The sequence below is a fragment of the Dermacentor silvarum genome, chromosome 2 (genome assembly GCF_013339745.2).
Source record: "Dermacentor silvarum isolate Dsil-2018 chromosome 2, BIME_Dsil_1.4, whole genome shotgun sequence".
In the NCBI taxonomy this organism is placed as follows: domain Eukaryota; kingdom Metazoa; phylum Arthropoda; class Arachnida; order Ixodida; family Ixodidae; genus Dermacentor; species Dermacentor silvarum.
Genome location: NC_051155.1, coordinates 44,725,905 through 44,745,283, shown reverse-complemented (window position 1 = coordinate 44,745,283; position 19,379 = coordinate 44,725,905). Strand labels below are relative to the sequence as shown.

Below are 19,379 nucleotides of genomic sequence, written 5' to 3'. Positions count from 1 at the left end.
GTTTCAAGAAGCAACAAGCTGACAGATGTCGGGTAAACTGACCTATTCCCGGGAGACGGCTTCCTTATTTAAAACATTATTTCACGTAACACCTAAATGTTTAGGCAAACGGGAAGTGCTCTATTTTAGGCTTGTCAAATAGAGAACATAAGTTGTTTATAACAGCTTCACTTCATTTTAGGGTTCAAACATCTGCCGTGCATGACGGAACAAGACGGCATTGTTGTCTTTAAATCATGAGGATTTTTCGTGTAACAAACAAAATTATTTAGGTCCCACAGTATCGTTAAAACACCATAACTTACTGCGAAGAGCACTTGATTTGTCTGTACAGACAACGTGGCAGCACTTTATAATTGCATTAGCCTTACATTGACGCATGTACAACACAATCAATATTTTATTCCACAACGACGACATTAGACAATCGCTTATCACGCAGAACTCACCTCAATGTGACAGTGAACTTTTTATTTCCCATTGCACAGATATGGGTCATACACAACGTACCTTGACGGCCCGCAAAGCAAATGAAATGCAAAAAAGCAGAGTGATTCAATCTTGTTCTCTTGACCAGCTTTGACCCACAGTTCACAGCCTGAAAAAGAACGTAATTTAAGGGAAAATTACTTAGTATTTATGTACTATCACAAAGCAGATTTAAGCAAACTAGTGTTTTTTTATTTATAATTAATTTCTTACCATTTTTGCGGTGTGGTACTCTCAAGATTTCGCAGTTGTTGTACTCCGTGAAAGCAACTGGGAACTCTACAATGCGTTTCCTGTCTGAAGAGAGACATTAAAAATACTCGTACCTTTTTTTTCAGTTAACACGCGGTCAATGTGTGCCATGTATTTAAAAAATGGTGTGTGCTGCGGAATGCTCACACGACTACAGTATAGTAATAACAACCGTACGGATCTCATGCGTTAATGTTTCCTTACTTTTTCGAATTTGTGATGAATCGCCACCACTACACGATTTCCTGGTTGCAGCAGCAAGATTCTGTACGCTTCGTTGTTGTGTGGTACCGTGCATTCGCACATTATCAGTCAATATTTTCAATCAATATTTCTTCACAACAGCGATACTGCGAGAAAAACCACGTCAAGACCCCCCGTACCCTGGCCTCCTCTAAAATGCATGGTACAGAACTACAGTTGCCGTGGTGTAATAGGCGCAATTATGCATATTGCAACGCAACAAAATATTTGAATATTACAAAACTGTTATTTAAATGCAGTGGGCACTCTAGAGAAAAGTCCGAATTACGGAATTACATGTGTTCCTTAGTCCTTTGCAGTAGCAGCAATAACATCAAGGCTTTTCTCCCCAAAATGTTTTCAAGACTGCCGCAGAATATGACTTACCACCTGTTCTTTGTAGCTGGTACCAAAACAACAATGTTTTCGCAAAGTTAACTTCAGAAGTGCGAATACATTACGGTGTGGGGTCTCTTGTGCACCACTATACACAAGTACTTGACACCTGATTTAAATCACTCACGAGGAGCATATTTGCGCCCATGGTGACTTGCTTTTTTTTTCATTTTTATTTGTTGCAAAATGATATTCAACAGCTTGTTGAGGTCCCGTTTCTGTGACTCGTGATCTCATAATAAGAACAGGGCTTAACTACTCACGCATTCGAGTATACTAGCAAACTTACCAAGCGTGAAAGATGACTGGATCACATTGGGAAGAGGATAACCTTCGGAAGCTCGAACCCAGGCATAGGCTGTCTGATTGCTCCTGGTAACGAAAGACGTTTGCCAATACATGTTTATGAAGTGGAAAGAAAACTAAACACTCCTAAATTGCATTTCTCGAGACTAAAGTGCACTTTTATACATCTTATTTTTCGTATTCATAGGTGTTGAGAGACAGCCGTGGCGTAAGTAAATCAGAAATAAGCAGTTTTTTTTTAGCAGATGATTTGCCTATTTTTTTCAGTGAGGACAGTTTTCACAAAATGGAATGAAACTTTTTCGCAATACCTATATGGTACTTAAAAGCGTTACTTATGAATCTACCGTTGGCCTTCTTAATCTACTGGACGTCACCGATATTGCGACATAAATTAATACGAACGCACGAGGAACATTCACACCATCGGTGCGGCCACCCCCGTTGTGCTGCCCCGCTTAGCACGACGCATGCGCTGCTCACGTTCGGAGGATTACGGTCACCAAAGACGTGGGATGTGTTCGCCTGCAAAAACAACGAAGCTCAGCCGTCAACGCTGCGCGCAATCCCCACGGTGCCGCAGCAAGGGCCGGGTTGTGCGCCCGCACGCTATAATCACACTAACGCTCCTGCGTAGCTGCTGTGCGCATGGCTGAGCAGTAAACTTCAAATTATCTAATATTTCACTGGGCGCTCACTAACGCTGATGGTTTCCTGTCGGTTTCATCACGTGCAATAAGATCCCCCTCAGTATGGCCCCCTCACTACATTTATTTAAAGGGACACTAAAGAAAAACAATAAATCAACTTAGACTGATAAAGTATTCTTCGAAATCTCTGCTGTCGTTAATTACACTGAAATTGGGCAATTATTACAAGAGAAAATGTAGCTCAAAGTAAACTTCTTGGAATTTCGCGCGGAATCCCCGACGTCAGCACTTCAGTGTGACGTCACGACCTCTGTAGTTATATTTCGTATTTGGGCCACGTTGGCTCAGTAAAAGTTCGCGAAACGTGACATATTCAGTCTTGGGCTCCTTTAGAACACAATGGAGTCAACCTTTACCGCTAAAGTATTAACTGAGACCTAGAAGACACTGCCAAAATCCATCACGTCACGGTGAGCTGGTGCGGGAATTTCAAGGTGGCATCGCCACTCGCCTGCTGTGTTTTTCGTTTCTTTCTGGCTTACAAAGCGGCTTCTCGCGGTAAGAGTGGTAATTTCGGTATTGTGGAAGGGTAATTCCACTGATAGAGAAGAAATCATTTTTCTATTTAGTGTCCCTTTAACCACTATGCTATAATAGTAACGAATAGAGCGTCTCCATTCATCTCACTAAAAACAACTACAACGCAAGCGTAACGCAAATTACCAATTATCATTTCCTTCTTTGAACACTCGTCATGATGTGGCACTCTCATCGACGTTTCCCAATTACGCTCAAGGACCAAGGTCATCACTTAGTCGCTCTGCGAGTCGCTCCATTCTTCTCACGAAGATTCCATAATCACCTTTATTTCACGCGCATCTAGGTAAAACAGACGCATCTAGCTCATCTGCTCTTCCACGTGCCATCCGCTTGTGGAGCAACCTTCCCGATATCCTGGTTTCTGAAGCTAAAAAAGACAAATTCCGGCACGACATAAACAAGCATTTCTTACTTTAATTAACTTCTTGTCTGATTTGCTTCTTGTCTGCATCTATTGTCTTTTTTGCTTTGAGATCTTGGACATTGTGTCCACTTAATACTTCTTTGTATCATTATGAACAAAGTGTCCTTATGATTTGTCTAATTGTATGCTCCATTACCATGTACAATCTTGAAGCTCCCCTTACCCAATGCCTATTCTTCTGTAATGTATTTTGAATAAATTAATAAATATGGTGGTGCGACTTCTGCAAACCCGCTGGAGGCGCTAATTGTGCCCGCATTGTGTTGGCGCGAGGAGCGCCAGCACACACATACAAAAAAGACAGGCAAGACATTAGGCAAAAATAAGAAAAAGAGCTTCTTAGCGCCACCCACCACCCCGTTTCAAGGGGACGCTCATAGCAACCATCCATCAATCCACCCATTGTGCGACGCCTAGTAGCTGTCAGGGCACTGTTTCTGCTGACCAGCAAGCGTTGCTGACGTGCTGCGTCGCGCCAACTTGTCCCACCCAGGTAAACAGCGTCCGATCAGTTCAAGTATAGCGCTACATCTTTATATCGCTGTTTATGCATCGCCCTTCGGGCAAAACTGCCACTTTTTTCGCTAACAAGAAAGTACTCATTTTGCTACCAGTTAGGCACGAAGTCATTAAGCATGCCAAGTAGAACAACACTCAAAACGACCACTTTTTAAAGAAATTAATGTACACGTTCGGGTTTCTTGCGGCATAAAAGAAGATCTCAATATGCCTTCAAACTTTTTGTTATGGTATATACTATAGCTGCAACAGAATTAAGAAAGGGCGCAAATTAAAGCAGATGAGGAAGAGCCCCCATACGGTGGCATTTCTCCGCACAATTCATTTGTACTCATTCATAACCTCCAAAAATTGGTATACGAACTCGAACCTAGGCTTGCTGATTCTACCAATACGGCCAGTGGACGGGAAATGTCAGTGGTTTAAGTAGAAATACTTACGTGGCACAGACAGGGACACTGACCTGCAACCACGAAACGTACACAAAGGTTGTAATTGACCCAGGTGCGCCATGCCGCATGTGAAAATTTAGTGCGCCTTCGACAATTTCTAGATGAAGACACAAATTCTCAAATGAGAAGCTTCGCGCAGTATGATCACCTCCGCATTGCCTTTTTGGCAAGTGTTTGCCTGTCTTGTATGTTTTTACTTATGGCTTCATGTCCATTAATATGCTATCACATATTTTATGGCTGCACCATTGTGCACACGTGTTCTTTTACTATGTCCAATGTATGCATCTATGACGAGCGTCAGGGCAACATGATTAAACAGTACTGCTAGTTCGAGCGTGTACCACTTAAGCAGCGCAGCTTACTCCATACAGTCATGCCATACCAAACAGCCATTGTCGAAGCACTTCTGAACGGAAGTAGACACACAGGAGCACGAAGCACACATGGACCATTAGACAGATGAATGAAATAACGACGATTCGTCTTTAAAACATGACACGTTTCCACAATAGTACATGGTAGAAGAATTGGGTGGCTGAACGCACAGTTCCTAAGAAAAATGAACCCGGAAAGACAAATCTGCGCTTGATTTTTGTGTAACGTAGTAGAGAGACCAGTTCAACGGACAGTTTAATCAGAAAAAAAGGGAAAAGAAGATTCATTGCACCATTCAGGATGAAGGTGCTTAGAAACATTAAAATAGGACAATGCTAGATCAAAGTCGTTCTCGTGCACTTCGTGCTTCTATGTCTCTATTTCCACTTGCCGGTCGCACTCGTAGAACATAAAAGCGTGCCTTCAGCCCCTACACCATACAGCCAGCACGCGCAAGAAGGGTATCGTGCAAGTCTGCGCGATCCCCTTCTCCTCATTTGCCTTCGATGGTGCGCGAACAGTCTTGCTCATGCCACTATCCTAAAGGCGTGGCATATACCACGCTTCTGTATTTAGATTTTGGTTTGCTGGGAGAAATTATTATTCAGTGCACTTGAAAACTATCAGCGGCAACCTTTTCCAACTCATCGAGCGTTTGTGAATGCTCCGAACGACGGTCTTCAAGTCTGACTTTATTATCTGCCATTTCCAATTGAAATGTCAATATTCTAATTGTTATAAAAATTAATAATTTTAACTGACCAAACAAGAATAATGAACGATAGGCAGTAGTCGAGCGGTTGGAAGTAGTTGACATATTAATTGTATGTCCACATATTACACCACAAATATAGACACACTTGTACGAATTATACAAATCGCATATGCGTCTACACTCCACCTTTATTTCAGGAAAAAATTCACATGTGCCCATATGGGACGTTATGAAGTTTTTAGACAACACTGTATCTTTATATACGTATTACAGTAACGTAACCATCGTTTGTGTTAGTTTTCATGGATATTTGTCATTTTCTGGTTCGCACAGAATTTGCCTTTGGTGTGAGTATTAAACCTTATTTAACTAACCAAGATCGCGTTTTCTTTGCTACCTTGAACAAACTCAATATCTTTGACCCTGTGGTAAAAGAAACCCAAGCACTCCGTCCAAGACCTTGCCAATTTTTAGAAATGTCGGGTGTAATTGGAGTCTCTCTTCGGCATGACAGATTCTTCAAGCAGAGCGGTGAAGGCCAGACATAAAGCGCCAAGAAAGCAATACAACTGAAGACACCATGGGAGAACGCAGCAAACCTGGGTTGTGACCAAGATGTATTTCCTTATTCTAGCACACTAACTGAAGATTTCATTAGCCTACCTTGTATCTTCACCCGGTATAGATGTGTGAGAGTAGCTGTAGGCATAGGTTGGGAAAATAAACGGAACTCACTCAGATTCAAATAAAGCTGTATTTTTTGCTCGAGGCTCACTCGGGTTGAGACTGATAAGAATTCCACTAATCTGAGCTCACTCGTACTCAGATTCGGCAAAATTATATTCATCTGGACACTCGGATTGAAAATTACCGAAATTCTACTGAACCGTGTTCACTCTTACTCCGACTCACCGAAATTCTACTCAGCTGGGTCTCCCCTAAGTTGAACTCCCACTAACCAAAATCCCACTTAGCTGGACTCACTCATAGTGGGGAACTCCGGAACAGTTTTGACCAGCTGAGGTTCTTTAACACCCACCTAAACCAAGTATGCGGACCGTTATTGCACCCGCATTGAAATGCGGCCGCCGTGGCAGGCAATCCAACCCCCCACCTCCTGCTTAGCAGCGCCACGCCATAGGCACTACGCCACCATGGCGGGTAAATTTATAAATCACAGACAACGAACAACTGTTATGTCGCACGCTACAGCAATTACACAGGCGTCGAAACTTCCTGGGCAGACAACATCGTAACTCTGGACGGTTACAGAGAGATTGCCGCAAGGCACCATTTCCAGACTCTAATTGAGCTACACCGGACACCTTCTGCGGAAACCGCGTCTGCAGTGCAATTCTGATTCCCTTCTGTTACTTCACCGGTAGTTCACCGGCACTTCACGTGCGCGGTGGCGGGAATCATTATGACATAATTGTGACTTATAACTCTCTTTATTCAGCGCAGATGCTTTATTGCGCTGTATGCGAATTGCCTAGCGACGCTTTTGCGACATTCGAAAGCAAAACTATCGCCTTTCTATACGTTACGTCGCAGCGTAAGAAGATAGGAATAAAAACGCGCTTTTGTATAGTAGCGCAATTGTGATCTGTCGTAGTAGCGCTTTGAGACGCTCTATGACATTGTTTCACCGTCGGTATCGGCCCAGGTCGCATTGCGACATGTTGTAACCGTCTCTTAGCCAGAGTACAATGATGCAGCCGTAGTTCCGTCGCAATTCCACTATCGCCGTGGCCTAGATGCTGTCGTCAAACACGCATAATTACTGTCATTAACCGCGTTGGTTAATCTGACAACGGTTTTCAGAATGTCCGATGCTGTATAGCCGCCTATTTGCAAGATGTTTCGCAAAACATCGATTGCTGTAGTGCGTGTTATCGACATAACTTCGTTTTCATCTTAACAGCAAAGCTGTTTCCGCCAGCGGTAATTTGCGGTTCGTATCAAGAAACTACCATCATCAGCAATGAAGAAAAAAATGCAATAAAGTAAACTTTATTGCCGAGGTGGGATTCGACCCCGCGTACCCACGGTCCCTAGGCGAGCTTCGTAACCACTATAGGCTATGCAGCAACACTAGCAAAACATGCATTTATGCAAACCATATGATTGCGTTCGAGCGTCGTCGTCTTCATCCACAGCTGGCGCGTTCGCACGCGCTCGTGCCAATGCTCTGCGAGGTGAAGAAGAGGTTTTGCGCGCTATGCTCGGGAGAGAGATCAAGAAAATGAGAGCGAGAGAGAGAGACGCATTCACGGAGCGGGTCTGCTGGAACGCGTTGTCGGCATTTTAACGTGGTGTCGATGTTGCAAGCTGCACTATGCAACGCGCATTGACGGCCGTAAGTCCTAGACGCACGAAACAAATTATCATCACCATGAATAATAAGATGAAAAGTTCGCGCGCACTTCCGGAAAATGCTGGGCTACGATCGCCCAGCTTCGCTGTTTCAAGCGTTGCGCAGCCGAGTGCAAGGTTAAGCGTCTTTTTTTTGATTATGGCTTTATTTTTCTTCACCATAGACTTCAGTCTCGGTTTAGACTAGCGTAAACACTTTCCATATAAAAAGGGGGCAAAAACGAAAAAAAAAAGGAGATCCTAGCGCGTTTATTTGAAGCCCCTGTATTCAAAGGGAAGGTTGGAGGTTTAAAAGCGGTTGGGGTACCTTCTTCAGGACGAACATTTCTATTATTCTGTGGTCTATCTCTATGTCGTCTATTCTGACCACATTATTATGATCATTGTTATTGGGGACAAAATAACGTTGGACAGAATGCAGTATCACAATTTTTGTGTGGTGTGCGTCATGGGGGTCTGTTCGCCATAAAGCTTGAGATATGTTCTCCCTACTCCACAGAAAATGCGGGCACACAATTGTCCTTTGCGATGAATATGAATCCAAAACCACTGGCAAAATCTTTACGTTATTACAGTATTTTTATTGTTCTCTTTTATTGTCCCTTGGATTGGTCTTAATTACTTCAATATGTAGAGCCACACATTTCTCCTCGTTCTGCCCGTTGAGTCAGTTATTGGCAGCCATGCAAGTTAGCATTCATGTTTTCCATGTCTTTCCATCCCGTATGCTTCGCGCTAGTTTAACTTTTTAATTGCCAGTATTCTAAATTCGACCTGAGAGTAAGTGCTGGTCTCCTAAAGAGGTCTACATTTTTCACTAGTTGGGGACAGTGTTCGCGCAAGTTATGAAGTCGTTTTAACGTTTTTGTTTCTTGTTACCCTTTATGCTCACTCCGCGTGAATAATTCAGCCGCTCAATTCATGACGCTTGTAAATCTGTCGCGCATAGGAACTGCGACAATGCGCGCCCGCGGGTGCTAAGTACTTGGTAGGACACTCAGAGGTTAGCGCATCAAATTTGCATTTCGGAAGTGAGTGAATGGCAGCAGCGGCCTCCTAGCAACGGGTCGCAGCTGTCAGTTGAGGCCAAGGGACGACCGGCGAGCATGACATGGTCTTTTCAAAGGATTGCATCAAGTGCTGCCCCCTTGTGCCTACGCAATGCCGCGCAAAGCTCCCATTGCGCTGAGTGAAATATTGCGTTTCCGATGCAGCAGCTAAGTCTGGTTACGGAGTGGAATGCGGTGGGTAATGTCAACGTTTCAACAGCATTTGGTGGAACCCGGAGTTATTCCTGTAAAATACGGTGCCCAGAGTATAGTATCTTCTAAGGCATAGCATGCGTCAGCACAGAAGAGCAGTGCTTCGAGTGCAGAGAAGAGAGTCTTGTGAAATATTACGTAAGGCAACAGTGTTAACGCCTAGGACGCGTGTGCAGAAAGATTTTACGATTCCTAGCATTCGTGCGATTAATGAATGACATTGCTGCTGAGACGATGCCTTCATGCATTGTTTAGATGATTCGAAAGCGCAATGTATTGCGGTGTCCACGTGGCCGCATCCTTAAATAAATGCCCACCTTCTTGACGTCACGTAAAGCGCCACTTGACGGGTTAAACGTAATCTTCATTGGGCGAAAATATCGGCACGTTCGACATTATTGCAAAGCACTCGCATATTACGAAAATGGCTTGATTAGCGCAGTCAAAATATTGGAACATAGCACGCCAGCGCCCGTTGCTCCACCGGTAACGTATTTAATGGTTGTCATTCCTTCTTGTGACTTTCGAACAATGGAAAGGCTGTTTGTTTTTTTTTTCCTTTTTGTTCTTGCACTATTTAAAGTTATTGATAAATGATGAATGCAGTGGTAGAAAATGGTCTTAAATATTTTATTGTTCCCTGTGGCTGAGTTGTTTTTGTTGCTTACTGCACAACGTCTACGTAGAGCGCTTGATGGTTTTAATGTTACAACAAATTCATCGTTACGTAATTTCCAGTATAATCAGCTGGGCGGTTTTGAGTAGGCAATCATTAACCAGGGCGATATTTGAACAGTTACCCGCACGGGGCATGAATATTCTTGATTTTTCAGGAGTTTTATATCAAAACAGTACGTTCGTGGCAAGCAGACTGGGTTTATCGATTTCAAAAGACTGATTTGCTAACAATGCTAATCGCATGCTTGGGTACTTACGGCGTAACTTTTCGAAAACACCACCTACTTTAAAACTACAGCTTTATAAGACTCTAATACGCCCGAAACTTGAATATGCATCTGCAATATGGGATCCCAGTCACGTTAATCTCATTACCTTACTTGAACTAGTACAAAATAACTCTACCCGTTTCATTCTTTCTAACTATAACCGTACCGCGAGTATAACCTCAATGAAAACTAACCTAGCACTTATTCCGTTAGCTAACCGCCGCAAAGTCGCCCGACTTTCGCTATTTCATAAAATTTTCCATCACACCACGCTTCACGACGACTTGATAAAGCGGCCTCAATACATTTCAAACCGCGTCGATCATCGCAGTAAGGTGGGAATTGATTCATGTCACACGAAGTCTTTTTTACAGTCTTTCATCCCCCGTACATCGCAGGAATGGAACCACCTTCCCTCAAGTATCGTAGCCATCACCGATAACAAACTTTTTTCGCGAAACATTGGCTAACATTGTATAATCAGGAGAATTATTGTATTACCAGAACTCACTGCACTGGTTTGTTTGATTTGTCTTTCTTTACTACTCTGTAACCACTCCCCTCTTTAATGCCATATGGCCCTGAGGGTATTTTTAAATAAATAAATAAGAAACTTGAAGATAGTTCGAAGACGAAAAGAAGGAAGGCGTGCTAATCCCATCTATTTACTGCTCATCACTCCCACGCTAGAAAAAGTATTGCCTAAGGTTGAAGCACCTAAAGTACTTGTAGGGCGAAATGCTATTTGGAAAACAGGTCTGAGCCAGAGCCCTACTCAAATGAGGGAAGGGCGTCGAAGCACACTTGGCACGTTCATGCCGCGCAAAACGACAATTTGCACAGCTGTTCTACCTGCGGATATATTCCAGCAGAATCGCTGGAATTTTTTATGGAATTGTATTGTCTTGAAATTATTGTCTGAGTTCTACTTAAACGCGAACTCTTAATGTCATGACAAATACCAATCCGCCTTTTATCACCGCTTAGTTAATTCATCTTATTTGTATTTTTTGAGTAAGCTATGCTCACCTATTTATATATTCCATACTTATTAGCAATAGAGCTCCCAAGTTATTGGTGCAGAACGTAGGCATTGTTGCAGAACGTATGAGGGGGGAGGGAGCAGATGTTTTTTGCAATTTCTTGTATGCAAATTGTGAAACACTGTGTGATTCTCCTCAATCTGGTAAAGGTGCAGTTACTTGACTCGCTCAAGTTCGCTTTGACTTCAGGATTCCCACATAATCTTCTACACCGTTTCAATTGGTCGTCTCTGAGACTTGAGAATATTTAATACCATTTGACAGTCCCTCAAGATCTCAAATGGTTCGCAACTGTTTATTTGAGACGGCGAAAGTATATTATCTAGTGCAATTGGTGTCCTGAAATTATACTCGGCATGGCAAAAAAAGGAAAAGAAATACAGAAGAACTCGGTGGCCTTCAAGCCCTATTCGAGTGACGGTAAAATTACAGCAATACAAGACCCCATAAATTAATTATTATGCGCTGTCATACGCGCATAAATTCTGCTACGTCATGGTCATCGTCATGGTCATCAGTCATTATTACAATGTTTGCGCATTTCTGCTTACTATTGTTGGTTACATATGTACAACGTCATTTGCGGTCCACACATCGAAAGACTGCTTCACGTTTGTTGGCCCTAAAAACGACGGATATACTCCATTGCCATCCCGATATAACGTGCCATACAGCTATCGCAGAACACAATACTGCGCACTAACGATACCAATCACTGTATAACCACTCCCACTTACATTCATGAGCATATGTGAACCGCGACTATCGTTTTCTAGAGTCGACACCATGCAGAGTAGCGTGGCGGAAAGCATCGCGTAATCCAGTGCGGCTGACCCAAATCCACGCAGCTGCTACCGCTCCTCTTGTCAGGTGATTCTGTGGCTGCTTCAGTGGATTCACGTGACAAGAATCACGCGACGGGAAGAAAATCCGAGAAGGCTCCTTGAGCGTTCCGTTAATCCCATCGCGTTAGTTTCTCCGACGTGGACATGCCTCCCTAAATTGCCGAAAGCCAAGTTTTGATCAGTATAATGCCATCGCATTAAACCACTGTGGAGGTTGCATGTTGTGTACTGATATCAGGATCCGCCCACCCACAATTAAACTGCTTCCGCGATGGCTTAATGTTACAGATCTGCGTACAACGCCAACGGCCATCTTTGACCTTTTGACGCTATCCCACTTCAAATAGAAAACGAAAAAGAAAACAAAAAAAGGACGTCCAGTATGCAAGATTCAGCCGCGTCGCTGCTCTTTCAACGTATGTATTTCAAGTTCGTCCGTGCCTTATGTATTGAGAAACGCGCACTCAGCTGTCAGAGAGTAAAAAGAGGAGGAGAGAGTGCAGGCCAAGCAGTGAAGCGATAGGCGGGAGAACGCCGCAAGTTGCATTCCTGACTAGTCCCTGTCGTGAGCACCAAGAAGAGCAGAGGCATTCAAACGTCGGCGAATGTGGGAGGATAGGTGGTGACGACGAGGACCTCTAAGTGATGCTCCGGCGAAAAAAAAATGAAAGAAACCAGTCTTCTGCTTCGCACAGGCGCCAAGACGAGTGTTCGCAGGGCGTCTGCTGTAGAAAGCAAGCATGCTGCTTTCACCTACTCCCAGGCGGAAAACGGTGATGCATAAAAATCTGGCAAGAAGAGAGCCTCGAACGTCAAAAACATGCGCGACAAACACTGACAAACATGCGCGACAAACACCGGCTCAGCTGCCGCTGACAGCGGAGCCGGCGAGCTCAAAGCATCAGCACGAAGTGTCGGCACGACCAGCCCAGCTTTATGCAGTCCAGCCGAATTTCGGCTTGGTGCGTGCGTCGAGTCCCCTGTTCAGTATTTTTCTCGCAATTTCCTTGGCCTAACTTCCGAGGACTTTCGACACCTGGATGGCAACGTTGTGCTAATATGATGTCGTGCGAGGGCGTGGTATAACTTCCAAGTAGTCTGAATTAGAGTATGCACTGGCATTCGTAATTCTACGATATAAAGACAGCAACTATCCTCCAAAAGCCCCTTGTACAATGCATTGCACATTGCCGTCTACATATTTATAAATTCACTTGCAAGTGATCACGCAAAATAATCATTCTGGTTATGAAGTACGGAGCATGTGTAACTGTAAAGAAGTGTTTTACTCATATTGTTGTCATCCGCTCTCGAGGAATTTGACACTCAATTGATCTAGACTTCCGTGTCGCCCCGGACAGCCGAAAGCAAACTTGAGGTGTGTTTCGAAATCACTGAGATTGCGTGAAAATACTTGACGCGCCAGCAACATGGCAATGTACTGCACGTACGTAGTTCCATCTTCCTCTCTGCGTTTAAGCAATAAAATGCAGTTTTTGCCATAGCAAACATGAGGAGATGAGATGTTCACCTGCATGGAGACGCAGTTTATGGCATGTAACCGTTGTACGTGAATTTAAAAAAATTGTTTTTGAAGTTCATAACAGGAGTAAATGAAAACCACGTTGAAGAGAGATTATATCCCATAGTTATGTTCGCGTCTCAAGAGGATATATATTTATATTATATATATTGATGATTATATGGTCATTTGGTGATTTAGGGCAGCTCCATCAAAACGGGACACTGACAAATAGTCACCTAGCCTGCTTGAGCTGACCAGGTAATCTAGAAATGCTTATCATTCTATAATTCTGCCTATCCCTCCTTCTTCATTTCTCTCTTCCATAAAACCTTTATATCTACCTTGTACACTCGTGAGCAAAAGCATGCGGACCACGGTGAAATTTGGCACGCACCCCACTGGTCTGTATACTTTTGCTCACGGGTATACATTTACCTATGCCTGTAACCGATCTTGCACTATCAATCTCTTCTCGGCTTTTTTTCGTCAATATATTAAAGGCCTCTTGCTTAGCTCGACTGCCAACCGGGTAATGGTTCCACCCACTTTGAATCCTAGCACTTCTGAAAATCCGACGTTACCTTCGGGTCACGCTGGCTGATTACCTTCGCTTTCCATTAGGATGTGCAGAGTTTTCTCGGGAATTTTACAGCTGCAGGCACTTGTTTCATCATGTTCGCTCTGGCCACCCTACGCCATCTAGTGGCACCACCACGAAGTCCCCCCGGGGCGCGTGTGGGAATATATACTCAGACAAGCTTGCATGAATATACGTACTATATGGCGCAGTTTCGATTGCGGCCGGCATCAATAACTTTCAGACGATTGTTTTTGGCATTGAAAAGCCGCAAATACCCAGTGGCCCGTATCCAGTGGCCCAAGTGGGTCCGGCAGTTGCTTTAGAACACGATTTCTCCAGCACCGCATCACAATGCACTGCACATTAGACCATACACTAACCAGTCAACCAAGTTGGCGGCAAAACAGTTCGACATAGAAACATATGAACATTTCTGAACGTGCGTGAAGTGTCCTAAGAATGCTAATAATACCGGAGAAAATATTTGCAACAGAATGAGGCATGTTTCTGCTACAGCAAAGGTCCGGAAACAACTCGGCACATCGTAATGGCATGCGAACATCTAGCCCCGTAGGAAACGTCCTCCTTCCAGAACCACTGTCACTGAAAGCGGATGGGAGCGTTCACTGGTGATCAGTCGAGATGAGCAAAAGACGCTTACAGTATTGCTGCGAAAAAAATCGCAGTTTCACCTTAAAGGCAAAGCAATGAATGCGATAGCAACATGACATAATATTACATGAAGTGTAAAGCTCGTAGTTGTAATGGCAGTATGAGTTAATGTAAACGTAAGCCGACTCAGTAAACACGCGTGGTGTGGCTTGTGTGGACACATGAACAGGAAACACTCGATGACCGCGAGCAGTATCGGTTAGAACTACAAGGTCTAGTCGGCTTTGCCGCCTTATGCTGACCTCGCATTCCCGAACTGCGGCATGCTCACGGCGGGCACGGCGTGCGCGTCCGCTTCGCACTTTTGAACTGCAGGGTTTTGAACATGCCTAAACATATTTCGCCACCCAGCGTTAGAATTGTGACGCAAAGGAAAATCGTACAGTTAGTAATGTTAGTAGTGGGTAATGTTAGTAATGCTCTTCAGAAAATATACTAAAACTAAAGGAATCAGTTTTTTTATGTTTAATTATTGATGACAGTGAAAAATCGCGCTGCGTGTTCACAAAACGCGCCAAGCGTCTCATCGCGCTGGCTTGCACGCGGGCCATACTTGAGTTTACTGAGGCATGCGACCGTGCCCTAATGGTTAGAGGATCGCACTGTTGTGTTAGGGGTCGTCGGTTTGAAACCTGCCATCGGTCAGTTTCATTTATGTTTATTAATTAAAGACAACGTCTTTAGCGACTTTACCGCCACGTTTTCGTATCGGGTATGTTTCAAACCTCTTTCGTGGGCCGATTCCGGAGATTATGCAGCTTTTCGCGCCAGTAAAATTATATTACTTTCACGTTTGAGCCTTGATATTGATTCGCACTTTTAATAAGAATAAAGATAAAAGGCATGCGCTGTCAGTGTTGTGTTTCATGACATCTGCTTGTGTGCTACCATTAACAAAACTCTGAGGAATAATTTTGTCAAGGATCTAAGACATGCTAAGAGCAACTCTAGTGCTAGAATGGCGTGGCAATATAACCCGCATATACCGCATGTCATATTGACCCTTTTCACGGCGATCCCGTGGGCGCCGCCATGTTTGATCACGTCGTGACGCGTCCATGGCTTGCCTCAGCTGCCTCCTCCGTTGCCTCTTTGTTTACAGTGGATGTGCATGACGCCCCAGTGCGGCTCAGCAACCTTCTGTTTCGGCGGATATCTTAGACGGTGACTGGGTGGACGACACGATGCTTTGGCCACAGCCTCAGAACACTCAGAATGTTGCCGACTCTGTAATGTTCCTCGGTGTGGTCGCTATCTGGTTGGGTATTTTCTGCTTAGTCGCTCGTGGATGCGCTCAGTTCCAGTAGATTTGTTCTTGATGCGCACAAGGGCTTCGAACATGTGTTCTGTACCGTCGGAGTAATAACTAAAAAGGTATCATCGACTTTGATCTGTTTGAGGCAATTCAACAAAAAACGGCTAACCTCGAGTTGCCAAGTGCCACGTTCACGGACGATAGTCCTAAAAGAGGTATACGGATTGTGCGTTTTTTGCACTAAAAAACACAGCAAGCCATCACCGTCACCATCACTTTATTTCCTTAAAGACCCCTCAAGGGTCAGTTTTGCTTTTTTCTATGCTTTTTTGCAAGTTCTTTAGGTTGTTATCTTCGCAGAAACAAATAAATTTTTTCTTCACGCGTGATGTCCGGACTTTTTGGGGGCTCGTCTCTGTACTTCCCTCTCGCCTCTCACTGTTATCTTTTATTTCGAGTTTTTGCGCTACTAAGTATCATGTGTTCTGTACTTCGTAATAACTGGTAGCAAAGACGTATTATTGCCAGACACTCAAGGAGTGTGCTGGTCTGGGCTGGTTGGTACATCATTAGGACGGGAACAAACTGTCTGTCTACTCACTCCTAGCGCTGTTTGTTCCCGTGCTAGACACTTGCTTACTTTGTGGACCGTCACGAAACGTTCAGCTTCGAACATCCATGTGCTGTCGGTGTAGTCGCCGTCACCCACGCTCCGGCGGATTGATTCAAGTGTGCTCCCATTAACTTATTCTTGATACATTGCAGATAGTGTATGTTCGTGTGTGAGTTAGGGTGGACATATGTAGATAACGTTCGAGAAACTAAGTATACCAGAAAGCGACGCTACTCCTTCTGTCACACTGTAATGAGCAGTACTCACTCCTGCCGACGTTCCGGAGCTGAAGCTCTTTCTTTGAAGGTTAGCGGTACATCGTTGGCGGATAAGCCAATTCCTGTATCGCGATGTGCCGGTAACACGGAGAGTTGCAGCAGCGGTCCGTGAACTTGGCCACACAGGTTCATTCCGTTCGTTAATATGACAGTCACTATTTTTGCAGCCAACTACTGCATATGTCTTCCCTCTACCGTTCCACATTTTGCAGCATTAATGGAGCACAGTGCATTAGCGAACACCCAGTTGCATTTCCGACAGCTGATCGCACAGCAGCAGGGCAGAAGCGGTAATGGTTTCGTATTCGTGTGATTTCGCTGAGGCAACGTGCGACGTGCCGCTGAAAATGCCATCTCGTGCCTCTAGAGCACACTGCTCCATGAAAAGCGTCAATAGCATGGCATGGCATATAGTGTGCATGTACCTAAATATATGCGGAGCATCACGGTGACGGCGACGACGACGGGGGAAATTCACTTGGAGTGTCCATATAATACCTATCTCAATAAAGGACAGCTAACATATTTATATAACCGGAGTAGTTGCAGCTGTAACTTACAGGTTTACTCAAAGTTTGAATTACGTTACAGCTTTTACTAGGTCATGCCTGTACAGTTACAGTTTCAAATATAGATAAAGGCTTTAATGAAGAAAGGTAAGATCAAGCAGAGCTACATTGCGACATATGTAATAAAACCTGTTTAGATCAAGCAGGCTAAGTGACTATTTGTCGCCGTTTCGTTCGAAATGGTATTGCAATAATAATCATCATAAACAAATTTTTAACTTTAAAAGCGCATACAAAAGTCGAAACTAAAATCTGCCTGTCGAAAAGCTTCCTCACACGCATTCTACTGTTGTTTCCACAAAAGTTACGGACGCTGCACTAAATGTGTTGTAATAATTCGTCGACCGAAACGCGTACAACACGCTATGGAGCATAGCGAAAACTACTTACGCACAAAAACTGGAAGTATAAAGCCATGTTGATATGATCTCCCGAGTACGTGGCTAGAAATCAAAGCTGACGTCCACCTAACAATTGCAGCTTCTCAGCCGAATGCGTCTGGCTGCAACGTTTGGTCTGGCGACTCGATAAATTTAATAATAGTCTTAAATAGACTAAGCCACACACTTTGTGTAGTTTGTGTGTTCAACAGATTATACTTTACAGTGCAAGTCTTCACTCACACAATCGGTCAAAATACACAGGTATAAATACACCTAAACTTCTACAGCCGAGCAGAAAGTTATCCATATAAGCGAAAGCGATTCGGCGGAAAGTTTATCTCTTTCCGGCATTATTTCCTACTCTTAAAATACGATGGCCCATATGGTTCTCACCATAGCAGCAAAGAATAAAAGTTATCTTGTGGTGTGAATTCGTTCACTAACTTTATTTATTTATTTATTTATTTATTTATTTTTCTTGGCCAGCGCCCACGCATTGCAAACTCTTGTAGCCAGGTTTAGACGCGGAAATTGAGAGCAATATATCACACCTGGCCCGTCAGAATGCCATCTCTGCTTATTTTAATAGATGCATTTATAAAACGCCTATGGCATGGATCAGACTGTGCATCACCTGTATATTTAAAATCACAGACCGTACGGTCATGCGAAATCGCAATGATGAATCAGTCAGGTTTAACCTTTAAAATCTGGAATTCTGTCATCGCAGCAAAAATTGTTGCTGCGAAACCGCAGTAGCCCTATCATCTAATGTTCTTTGCAGGCACCCAAAAATTATAGCGCCACGTTGGAGATGTCCATCCTCAAAATGTGCCGCTAAATTCTCAGGCGTTATACTGAGTTTGGATCCAGCGTGCCCGGAGACTCTTGGGGAAAATATCCGGCGCGCCAAACTATCGTAGCACGGTGTGCTGACGTATTTTGCGAACTACAGCTTTAAAATTTCTGCGAAAGGGCTATAATTCCATGCTTCCCAAGCTGAACACTATGTCAGACACATCTGCGCGATATTGTAAATAAATACTGCACAAAAGAAACCAAGTTTATTAACTAATAAAAAATTGCTACTAGTTGTCCGCCCATCCATTTAATCCAACTGATCTGTAACAGATACACAATTCACCACAGGCAATTTCCCCAAACTTCGCCCAAAACAGTTAAAGCAACAAACAGGCGGCATGTTACATTCGTAACAGCGGGTTAAAGCCAAGACTTCATGTCTGCATTCCGCGGCTTACCTCCAACTAGTCACTGGCATTCTAGTTGTTGACTAAGTACACACTGTTAACCTGAAGGTCCCCGTTACCCCTTCTAGCGTTCATTTCAGTCAGCTATGGCTCTGTGAGTCAGCTATAGTCAGCTCAGTCAGCTATAGCGCATTCCAATGGGGCGGGTGACAAAAAAACTAGCGCGTTGCTTCCACTGGAGGCGCAATGCAAAAGAGACAGCGGAGCTGATGGGCACCTGGCTAGTCCTGGCTTTTGGGCTAGGCTAAGCAGCTACCAAGTCATCCCCAGCCTTTTCCAGAATTTCTAGATTATTGATCGATTAGCTATTCATTGGCTATTGATTGGCTAGCGATTGGC

General features: G+C 43.9%; 1 protein-coding gene across 3 annotated transcripts in view; it reads right to left on the bottom strand.

Moving 5' to 3' along the window:
• Positions 1-384: 384 nt before the first annotated feature.
• Positions 385-19,379, bottom strand: part of LOC119441439 (male-specific histamine-binding salivary protein-like) — a 31,475-nt gene continuing 12,480 nt past the window's right edge. For all 3 annotated transcript variants that reach the window (XM_037706057.2, XM_049661283.1, XM_049661282.1), the window contains exons 4-6: positions 1,670-1,752; positions 703-786; positions 385-598 (exon numbers count right to left, since the gene is read on the bottom strand). In XM_037706057.2, coding sequence (XP_037561985.1) covers positions 471-598; positions 703-786; positions 1,670-1,752 — 295 coding nt within the window. In that variant the 3' untranslated portion in view covers positions 385-470. The remainder of the gene's footprint in view (positions 599-702; positions 787-1,669; positions 1,753-19,379) is intronic.